This window comes from Acanthochromis polyacanthus, chromosome 11, assembly GCF_021347895.1.
Source record: "Acanthochromis polyacanthus isolate Apoly-LR-REF ecotype Palm Island chromosome 11, KAUST_Apoly_ChrSc, whole genome shotgun sequence".
Classification (NCBI taxonomy): Eukaryota; Metazoa; Chordata; class Actinopteri; family Pomacentridae; genus Acanthochromis; species Acanthochromis polyacanthus.
In genome coordinates, this window is record NC_067123.1 from 24520760 (window position 1) to 24532824 (window position 12065).

The following is a 12065-nucleotide window of genomic DNA, read 5'->3' on the forward strand; positions in this document are numbered from 1 at the left end:
TGTTCTGCTGAATAGCGTCAGAAATATAAGTTCCTGCTGCTCTGAATGTCACCAATGCAAAGACTGAAAAAAGGCAAAGGAAACAACAAATGTAAAAATGGTGTAGGAAAATTTAACTACAAACCAAAAACGTTTTTCAGTTCCTACAATAGTTAGCCAGGTGACTGTTCTTTCACAGCACAACGTTAGTCATCCTCCTAACACTGACAGGTGAGCACATACTGAAAATGTGCAACAATAATCTGGATAAAATTAAGCATTAATTTGTGGCTTCACTCTTTATTCAAACCCTGCAAAGTCCTCCATCCAAACCATTTCTCCACCACACCCCACTCCCACTGTAGATTTCCTTTTTATTAATCCAATCTTACATGTTCAAGAATAGCCCGCTAGTGGCTAAAATGTCTCGGCTGGGGTTTCTAAAGCCGGAAAATGAAGCCAGGAAGAAATGTAGACGTCTCGGTTTCTCACTTGAATTACAATATGCTGAAAGGTTAGCATTTTTGTCCCGTGATGTCAATAAAATACTGCCTACCCCTGCTTTAAGGGCATTTTTGGATTTTCATGTAAAAGTAATCCCTTGTGCTGTTAGAAAGCTACAAATTGAACTGTATATTATATATTTAGCCACTAGAGACAGAGTCCAGTTACATTTTTATTAATTATTGCATTACAGCTAGCAGTTAACATAGATGATTACTTAAATATACACTATACACCCTTAAAGAAAACAGCAGATATAAGAAGAAAATGACTATCATAGCCTGCAGTCGTTAAATTATAGAGCTGCAATGATTAGTCATTTAACCCTTCAGCCATTCCAGCTATAAAATAGAAGGTTTCTATGTCGTTGAGTTTTGGACTCTGGGAAACGAGGACAATTTACTTTGCTGAACCTCTAATTACTTATTCTGCTTGTAGGTGGTGACATAAATTGCGGAAGCTGATGATATTACTTTCCCATTGCTAATGTGAGATGGCATTTACAGACAACACAGGTCCCGAGGAGAAGCCTGCTAAATATAAGCATCCAAGCCCGACGGTTTGTAAGGCCACTAGAGTCCAGCCAGATGATCAATCATGCTGTGGCACTGCAGCATAGATCAGAAACAAACATGAGATAAAGTGACATCGGTTAGCGTTCCAAGAGGCTGCACCGGGTGCAAGTTAACAGAACTTATAAGGCCTCAAGTGTTGCTTTACTCAAGACTTGGATTCCTGAGTTGCTTTGTCATCGTGGCGTCTATTCTTCTCTTTGCAGAGGAAATAAAAGTCAGAAAGACAGAACACGCAGCTGGATCAGGTAAACAGTGTTCAACAGGTGTATCTGTTACATCACATTACAAAACAAGAACCACACACACACACACACACACACGCACACACACAAACTGACACACACAGTCTTAAGGGCAAATCAGTTGTACATCCCTGTGTATACAGACTCCCACTCCCTCAGTCCTACGTTGATGTCCTCCAGCTGCTTCCCCGCCACATCAAACACACCCAGTCCTATAAAACAACACATTACCTTTTATTCCATAAACACGCACTCTGGAAAAACACTGGATGATGAACACAAGTAATTTTAGCAACCTCTTCCTGCCCAAATGTATCAACGATATTTGTTTTGACAAGAAGTACGCCTGTTTCTCTGAAGAAAAATATCCGAAAAACTGCTAAAATGAGCTCCAAGTTCTATTCCCGACAGTAAATAGGACTGAATTCATTGTCACAAATGGGGATAGGGAGCAACAAATATGTCCATATTCAACTGATTTTTCAGTATTTGTTTTGTTGTGCATGTGTGAATGTGTTTTGTTGTGTCCTATCAACATGTGGGGGAAACAACATTTGACAATACAGATTGAATATGAACAGTGGAGGTCTGTGGCCTCAATTCTTGGTATGTGTTTCTGGCCTTTCTGTGTTATTTCCATTCCTTCTCCTGCAGCACATGTCTGCATGCTACCATACCGTACATCCTCCTCACATTAAACGTGACTTTAAAGACGAATAATGTTTCACTCCGACATCACAGTCAGACCCTATTGTTGCCTCACGGTATTGCTGCCACAGCAACGTGTTCCTCACAATGCCGTTGCCTGGGAGACGTTTACCTCAGCGACATAGCTTTAGGTCTGCGGTGACAGATGAGGGTTGGCGCTATCTGCTTACCCAGGTAAAATTACCTCGCTCGTCCAAGTGTGTGTGCGAGCACTGAATGATATTCACAAGGGCACATAGTGGGGTTACATTAAACTTTCACACTCCTCCATCTCTGCCGCACACTTTTCTTTGCCCTCCACTCGCTGCTTTCATCCTGTCAAACTGTATTAAAGCAGCCCTGAGTTGTGGCCTGTAATAGAGCTAAGGCTGTATACAATGTTCTCTATGTAATGAGATGCTTGCTCTTCAATTACGCTGCAGGGTCTGTAATCTACATTATAGTTTGTGAATCTACACACCCTGACTGCACTTTGTGATGTGGCAGCCACACACACAAACCCATGCAGATAGAGAAAATCAAGCAAAGAATGGGATCCATTACAAACAGATTCACAAGGCCTTCGTTTGTGACACAGTAAAAAGCATTCTCATACAGACATGCACACGCGCGGCTTGCAGAAAACAATGACTACACACCCGGGCACACATGTGGAATCCCGGGGATTGCGCAAAATGACCTCACTGCTCAAACAGCCAGCAGCCAAAGATGGGCTGCGCTGGACAAAGCAGGTAGTTGCGGGGGGCTCTATACGCCCTTGTGTGTGTGTTTGTGTGAGGAGGTGATGTAATGAATGTTGGCGCTGGTTTGGCGCCGCCCTAAGCCCGGCAATATGCCGCTGACACACAAACACTGAGATAGCCTCTGATACAGGGTAGCACTCGGTCACACACCCTCACACACAGCTCTGTAGACGTCCGCACACGACTGTAAACACACACTGATTACAAGGTAAAAAGCAGTGACGACCAACACACCCACAGTGGTGCTGAATAGAGGGTGTTAGGCAATCTGAAAAGCAAATCAAAAACAGTAATATGCTGTAATGACTGCGCAAAGAAACTGCAAAAACCTGAGGGTGAGAGAGAGGGCTTTGTGTGTGTTTGTGTGTATGTTGAGAAGTTGCTCTAATTAAAAAAGCATTGAGAGAGTGTTCCCTAAGAGTCCTCTCGCGACTGAATGGGGCTTTGTGATTCGTTGTAATCTCTCCTCTTCATCGCATAACTCTAGGCCCAATCTGGCATCCAGGCTGCCACGCACGCTCACGAGCACGTTCACAGACCTTGACACACACACAAAGCGCTGTGATACACGGCTCCGAGGAATTCAGCACATCAAAGACTGTTTTTTTTTTTTTTTTGTAGGAGAAGAAGCTCTGAAAAATATAACCCACAGCCAGTGCTGGACTGCAGAGGTCTGGATCACAGAGAAGCAGATCTGAGAGAATCATGCAGTGATGACACAGTTAATGTCAACCCACCAGCAAAGATATCATACAGTAAAAAGGACATGTGACTAACCCATCATAAAGACAGCAAGTATTTTACAAAGAAACAGGAAGATGCAGTGGATTGCCAGAGAAAAAGAGAATCACTGTGAACTTTGTGGATATAAGGATGTTAATGCTAGTCCTGTCCATAAATTACAAGACGTACACCAATAAACTAGAGCAGGGGTGTCAAATATACGGCCCACGGGCCAAAAGCAGCCCGCCAGAGGGTCCAATTTGGCCCAAGGAATGACTTTGCAAAGTATAAAACTTACAGAGAAGACATCAACTGCAAATCGTGAATGTGTGAAACTGGAAATTTTAAATCATTTATAGATCTTGACAAGTTGTTTTGATCATAAACTGCAATATCATTCAGTTCCAGATAACTGTAACTAAATGTTTTGTGCTTTTGTAGATACACAGTCATCTGTAAATTCTAATGCACAAGTGTAAATGATAAACTGAAGCATAAAATTGTTGAAATTGCACTTTTGTTTTTTTTTTTAAAAAAAAAGGAACTTCAGACTGTTGATATTTGTTTTGTAAAAAGATACTTTATTAAATGTGAACATTTTAAGAACAATATTTTTTTTTTTTTTGCACTAAAAACAAAGCGATTTATAGGTTGTTATGCTGTGATTTTACTGGTCCGGTCCACTTGAGATCAATTTGGGCTGTATGTGACCCCTCAACTAAAATGGATTTGACACCCCTGAACTAAAGCATTAAAGCCACTGACAGGTAAGGTGAATACAACTGATCATCTTATTATAATGCAATGCTCTGGTGGTGAACTTTGGGTTCTGGCACTCATGCAGATGTTACTTTAACATGTACTGAACCAAAACAATGACCAAGCACATCCCTCATATGACAATGCCATTCTCTAACAGCAGCTACCTCCCCCAGTAGGGCTTGGCAGCCCGCCTCATTGCAAAACACTACTCAGCATCACCTTGAGGATCATGATAAATCAATACTGACCCAGCCTCCAAGCTCAGAAGCTTGGTCTCATGTAGAGCATCTGCAGAATGTGCTGAAACAAGCCTGGTACATGGAGGCTCCATCCTGCAATTCGACATCCTGGTGCCAAACACAGCAGGACTCACCACAAGGTCCCTTATCCATGCTCCAATTAGTCAGAGCTGTTGAGGCTCAATATTAGGCATGCGGTTTAAATATGTCTAGTATGGCTGTTACAGGAAGTGAAATAATGCATTATTACTTTGTTTTCTTTGGTCCATTTGAAGGAGTTCACGTTAGTGCAGAAATTGGGTTAAAAAAGGATGCTAGATGCAAGAAGGACAGTGGGACCAGAGTAAAACTTTACAACACTGTTAAAGGTGTCATCTCCCTAAGTTCAATATGTCTGTTTACAATCCAAAACTACAAGAGCAATTAATGCATGAAATACGTAGATATGACCTACTGTGCACATATAAAACAAGAAAAGCACTCAGAGCACAGTACTCCACCAAGGTTGCTCAGTCAATCAGCTGAAATCTTAACAAAAGTCATGTCAGAAATCATGGCACTATCGAATGTGGCCATTAAACATAGATGTACTCACAAATAAAACGACCTTACACTGCGCACAGGCATGTATTAGGCATGTGTACGTTATGTACGGATACTGAATCACATGAACTAAACATGTAGCAGGTGGCGGGAATTGGTGGGACTTGGAAACACCTCCACAATTTAATCAAGTGTTCCTTGCAGCATTTCCGATGGGTAAGTCCCATAAAGTCTGCAGCAATTGATTTTTAGTAGGATCACATGATCGTCAGCAGGCAGCTTATGTCGTGTTCACTTGTTGTCGTAGTTGCAGTGCCGCTGTGCCGCTATCACGCAATGATACAGAAATCTTTAACAAATCAGTGGATCCAGTCTATAAGCCACATCACTGCCAAAATCTAACCCGTTGGTCCTTATGTCATTTCTGACCTTCCCTGAAAATCTCATCCAAATCCATTTGCCCATTTTCGAGTAATGTTGCACACAGACGGACAAACCAACGCTGATCATCACATAGCTCCGCCTCCTTGGTGGAGTAACAAAGTCCTCCAAGTGGATTTAGTCAAGCAAGAAAAGCAGTATAAGAATAACACAACAACACACCGGTGGCGTTCACAACTGTTCATTTGTTGTTCTGAAGGGAGGATAATCAAGTCTGAAATCTGCCACATGCTAATGATCTAAACATATTGACTAGTTGAATATCAAGAACATTAATTTTCTAATTAGGTCATGTGAATAGTACAAATTGTATTTGTTTCTTCTGCAGTATTTGCTTGACTTCTGGATAATTGGGCATATTTTTTTATAATTAGAACATAAAAAGCAAAAGCGTCTGTCCACACGTACATGTGCGAACAATATGTAGGAGACTTTAATCTAAGTCTATGTAGGTTTTAAATGCAATAATAAACCAAAACAAAAGCAGTACAGCCAGAAGACCCAGAAGTTAGACAGAAGTGAGTGTTTGGAGGTGTGTACTTGTGTTTGCTGAAATTACGGTGTGTTTGTGTGTAACTGCATGTGTATGAGTGACAGCTTCATTGGTACATGCTAAATCTTTGTCTCCTCAGGTTGACAAAGTCGCCCAACGGGTTTAGAAAGAATGAACTGCAGCCACAGAAAAATAAAAGTGCAATGCACCAATTGTTTACTGGTGGGAAAAAGACTTTTCTCACTTTCTGTTTTGAGACAAAGTGCCAAAGAAATCAAGTCCAAACCTAACAATGTGTTCACACACACACAAACAGGTGAGACGGAAAGATTGGCAGTTTGTGGTTGTGAAATCTTATTACTGATCTTTTGCTGGAATAGGAGGGGACTCCAAAGGCTATATAGCTTTTGTGGATGGCGGATGTTTTGACAAAACATTGGTAACAATTCATATTCATATAAACAGCTGCTTTTGGAATATTTCAAGGATTAACACAAAACAGGCACGTCATCCTGCCCACTGACCAATTTCTGCTCTGATTTACAGATATGTCTTCAAATTCAAACTTTCATCTGATAGTAAACACATCTTAAGTTGTTTAGAGCTCACTTCCAGTGACTCTCTATCTACTCTAGTCACCAAAAAGCTAAGACAAAAGTTACTAAACAGAAAGCACAGGGAAAAAAGCAGTAACTTGACATAAACACAACCTATTTATGACTTTCTGCAGTCTGTTTCTTGTCATGCCTCTCAGTGGTCCTCTTTAGTCTTAAAATGGAAAATCACTGACACCAAATGCCCAAAAAATATGGTTCCCACACATTCTTTACCTCCGCCTTTGACCACATCCTCTGCTGGGGAATTATTAGCACTACTACTAGTTAATCTTTGGTGTCAGATGGAGTCACTGTTGTGACTATGTTCTACACAGACCTCACAGAACCACAATATAAGGCATAAGAAGGGATCATGGAAGTCCCTTTTAGGCGGAACAAGTACAAAAACCACAAAGGAGAACGGCCAAAAAAAGTTTGAAAGACTGTGAATCTGGATTTCCAAGGGTTACAACGGTAACACAGGCACACACACAATGACAGAAGAGAAAGGGATGGATTTAGGGGTGGAACAAAAACAGGAAATGGGGACTGTGGGTAATCTCTGTGCTGCCGACCAAGCAAACGCATCAGTAAACAGAAAAGGGGATTAGACCCATGTGTCAGTGTATTTGCGTGTGTCACATTAGGCATTATATAAATGTCCAGACTGATGTTCAGACGATAACAAAAGTTCTCTTAACTTCAAATCTTAATCCAAAAGTCAACACATTCTTCAGGAACACGTCATAACCACACAGACTGCGATCATAACAGACAAAACGAGACAAAATTATACTGCAAAGTCACCAGACAAGCAGAGTGCGGCTTTAAAATGCTGATCCTCAACTAACCTTAACCTTGACAAGGAATATGCATGGCGAGCTGGGACAGAATTTGCATTCATCTTCTTTTGAGGAAGACAAACTTCTATTATTGATATCAGAGTGACTTATTGTACATGATCATCTCCTACTTCATTCATCTGCTGAGACACAACAATAACTTTTGCAATTTTATTATACAGCATAATTAGCAATTTAACGTAATGATGTTTTCTTAAAAGTTTACTTACTTGTTTTTAGACACTTTGTGGAAGTGCTACAAACTGTAAAAACAATACAAGCATTTACTAAACCTGATAAACCTGCTATAGAGAATATCATAGCGAACAAGTGCACATTTAAACTTCTAGGAGACACAGACATTTGTGTTTCTATAACTCTCGAATTTCAGCTCCTTTTGACTCTTAACTAAATCCTAAGGACGTCTATTGAGGTGCTACTGAAACAGCACCACTATGCACCAGCTTCACAATTACTAACTACAGTGTCTCTCTCTGATTCAGTGTTGGATGAGTTGCATACAGTGAGGTTTTTGCTGAAAACAGCTGGCTGCTGTGGCTAAGAATTATGTCCATGAAAGTAGGGAGAGGGAATGGAAACTGCAAAAGTTAGGGACCATAAAAACAAAACAAGTATAAAGCTGAGCTGAAAGACAACAAAAGGCTCCACTGAGTCGCAACTGAATCACTGGCAACCCTGTTTCCTGAAAAAATGCTATTCCTGTACAACTTAACAGTATTTATCATTTACATTTTGAAAGAAAAGTATTTTCTCCCTGAAAAATAAGACTGTGAATAAAGGTTTCCAGCTCGAAGAAGTCACAAAATTTGCACAAGAAAGCAAGAGAAGAGGACGGGGGCATAATTTCGCAAGAGTCCTCACCCAAGAAATCTCAGTTGGCATCCTGTGTGGTACCAGTATTGTCACATGTAAGTTAGTTTTTTACTTGTTTGGTTTTGCTTTACGCTTGTTGTTTGGTTACATTTAGGCACTAAAAGTAAATGGCTACTGTTATGAAAATATCATTTGAACACTTTTACAACAAGAAAAGCACTCAGAGAGTACAGTACTCTATCAAGGCTGTCCAGTCATGATTTCCGACAGATGAAATCTTTTAACAATTCGTTATCCACAGAGGTCGATTTGTAGTCGGATCACAAACATGTAATCATCAGCAGGCAGCTGACGTAGTGTTCACTTGTCATATTCACAGTGACATGTGCCGCTATCTCGCAATGATACACAAATCCTTAACAAATCTGTGGATCCAGACTACACGCCGCATCACTGCCAAAATCTAATCACTTGGTCTTTGTGTCATTTCTGACCTTCCCTGAAAGTTTCATCCAAATCCGTTAATCCGTTTCTGAGTAATGTTGTTCACAGACAAACAGAGGGACAAACCAACGCCCACTGTCACATAACTCTGCCGCGTTCCTTGACAGAGTACTGATAACTCCACATTAGGAGCTCAGTGAACTATAAATTCATTTTCTTAGTTTTAGGAAAATAGCTTGATTTGGGTTAAAACACAACTCTTTCACAACATGCTTGAATCTTCTCCATTTTCTGGGATACCAGTGCAGCAAGTTTAGCTCCATCTAATATATGATTTGGTTGCTGAAAAGGATCCACAACAAAGACATAAAGTAAATGATATGTTGAGCTGATATGTCACACAACTTGACAAACTGTAATTACCATTGCAGTTTAGCTGTATGGGAATGGAATTTTTGGGAAACTCTGGGTATGTCACAACAAGCAACAACTTCTACATCTCTAGTATCGCTTGATACATCTTTAATGCAAAAGTATTGAGCTGAGTGTAATTATCTAGGAGCTGACACTTCCTCTATCATATTACCTTCAGCTGAACACCTAAACTAAACAAAGGTCAAGTGTAACATGACAACCCACTCACCTTTTGCAGCATCGTGGTTCTGAAGTCCCAGTTTGGGCTCCGTCGCACCAGTACCAGTACGGCTCAGTCCATTCCCGACAGTCTTCTTCCTCCGGCTCCCCTTCAACCAGCTGAAGGCTTGTCCCAGGGAGCTTCCTGGCTTCCTCTGCCCACGCTGAGCCCTCACCTCCCGGGCTAAGATCTCAGTGATGTCCTTGGGCACCAGGTCACCTGTTGACCTCCTCCGGGACATCCTGGAGGTTGGTCCTGGAAGCTACGGTCCACTTCTTCCACCTGGATCAGTGTGTCTGCCTGCCGTTGGAAATAAGTCACAGGATCTGAAACCTTCCAGCTCTCCAGGGTTTGATGAAGCCTTCTGTCCCTCTTTGGCCTCTCCTAGTGTCCCTGTTTTTTTCTGTCTGTCACCACCTGGGACAACAACGAGATCAGCAGGATGAGAGAAGGAGGGCAAAAAGAGAAAGACATAAAAATAGGCTGAAAATGAAAGCTACAGGGAGGACAGAGTGACACGAGAAATAAAGAGCAAGACAACGAAAAGAATAGATTCACTGAAATATCTAGATTGCCTAGAAGAACGCAAAGTCATGCAGGGTTATAACAAACTGTAATGGAAAAAATAAATGCAGAAAAGAGGAGAAACAGTAACATGTACAATCTTGAATGTTACCCAAGTATTAAAAATGTTCCCACTTAGTCGTTCTAAAGTTTTCCCGTTACTTTTCCGCCCCCACTCTCCCTTTCCCATTCTCTCATTTTGTGTATGCGGTGGCCCCAGGGAGGAGAGTAGACCTCTGCATCGTCTCTGTATGTGTGTGCATGCATGTGTGCCATGTGGTTCACATCAGCAGAAAAGTGTGTATGGCTGAGTTAGAGAAGAGAAAAGAGCTCAATTCAACCGAACAACCCATGAAGAAAGACTTCGTACGACAGAGAGACACACACAGACAATTGAGCACACGAGATTATGTCACCTGAGCAAACAACACAACGTTTTGCTGTAAAATACTCAGACACGACATGACTGTATACAACTTACTCAGCTAGCGGGCTGTCCTCTCCTCTGCTCCCCTCTTTTCTCTCAGCCTGAGAACAGCATTGCAGAGCATGTGTGTGTGTGTTTGAGTGTTTAGCAGAGTGAATGAAGCTCCATGCTCTGTGAACCGTCAGTCCCTCCCTCTGTATGTGAGCCAGCCTCTCCTCCACCCTCCTACAGTCCTGTTTGGAGTTTACAACACCACTCCAGCTTCGGTTGCTTGTCTTCGTGTTCCAAACAGCTGGGGTTTAGCACTGTAGTTTAGATCTGAGTCTCTTACTTAAGCTTCGTGCTTTATTAGTCATTTCTTGCCCTGCAGTTTCATTTCTTTTTGTCTTTTCTCCTATAGCCTCCTTTCCGGGGATCAGGTGCAGCCATTAGTCTCCCTCAGGAAGGAAACCCTTGGGCCACAATCCATCATGGCAGCTAGGAAAGAAAAATACACACCTTAGAGCAGTGCTACCATAAATAGATCAACCCTATATCCAAAATGAGTGCACTGTTGAAAGTTTGTCTGGCAAAAATAAAGAATTTCAGCTGTTTTGTTGCAGATAAGAGGGGATGGCTCCCTCCTGCTGTCACTGTGTAGCCATGTGGAAACCCAAAACCCCTTGTTAAATGTCACACACACACACACACGCAGGGCAGGTCACAAGGGGCCAGTTACCTTTAAGTTATGTTCAGTTGTACTCAACAGACAACACAAGCTCTGCTACTGAAATCTGAAGTGAGTTTCAAATTGCTCTGTGGCGGGTATGGAAGAAGCTGACGTCACTATATGGGGATGGGTGGGTGTGGACACTGGTTAGAAGTGTGTGTGTGTGGAGGGGGTTCATATGTGTTGCTGGACTGGATCATCTGGTTTGAAGGTGGATGGAGACCCGCAAAGGAAGAGGGAGCAGGAGGTGGAGGAGGTGTCACTGCCTTGAGGGAAGAGACTGAAACAGGCCCGTGGCTTCAGTTCACTAAATAGCTTTTCAGTCAGCAAAATGTGGCTTCAGTATATTTATGGGGTGTTCAGTGTCTTGTAATCGCTGCAATATCTCTGCCCCAAGAATGTGGACTGAACATATATGTTATTGTAAGCTGTTAATCTCAGTCAGAACTGTCAAAACCTCCACCTTCTGCCCCTTGTATATCCTTTGACCTTCTTAACCCCAAATAGTTTCTGGATATTTTTTGCTCATGCCACATTTTTACTCACTGTGGGTTACTTTTTAACTGCAATATAAAGTTCTGCACCTCTATGGAAACACAGCACCCATGACTAGAAGTAGCAAGAACTCAGAGCTATCTTAAATGCAGCACAGCAAAGTTGCAGTGCCTTAAACTATAACAAATGTAGCTTGGAATTCATTAAAAATGAATTTTACAAAAACTAAAAGAACCTGAAATTAACATGTGTCCACAGGTTCTCTTAATATTGGAAAAGGTGGAGCTTTATATAACATATATAATATACTATTTATATATTTACCATGCCTATAAATTCATTTCCCACACCACTTTATTGCTCAAATATGTTTTATTTTGCTCTGAGTCTCCCAAATTTATTTCCATATTTGTCTCCTACTGGCTCTATGAAAGCAAAGCCTGCATTTCAGATAAATACTCACATGACTGCTGGTCACAGCTGAGTTTCTGATGGTGTCTTGGCTGTGCTAAGGAGCAGAGAATTTTTTGTTTTATCCAGAGTCAATTTTTTTTTTACAATTTGTGTA

At 41.5% G+C, this 12065-nt stretch overlaps 1 protein-coding gene across 2 annotated transcripts in view; it reads right to left on the reverse strand.

Moving 5' to 3' along the window:
* kiaa1522 (KIAA1522 ortholog) overlaps nt 1–10495 on the reverse strand; it is a 48133-nt gene extending 37638 nt beyond the window's left edge. Inside the window, exons 1-2 of one of the 2 annotated variants that reach the window (XM_022197806.2) lie at nt 10348–10495; nt 9312–9719 (exon numbers count right to left, since the gene is read on the reverse strand). In XM_022197806.2, the coding sequence (XP_022053498.2) occupies nt 9312–9543 (232 nt within the window). In that variant the 5' untranslated portion in view covers nt 9544–9719; nt 10348–10495. The remainder of the gene's footprint in view (nt 1–9311; nt 9720–10347) is intronic. The other variant, XM_022197808.2, reaches the window with a different exon arrangement.
* Nucleotides 10496–12065: the final 1570 nt, after the last annotated feature.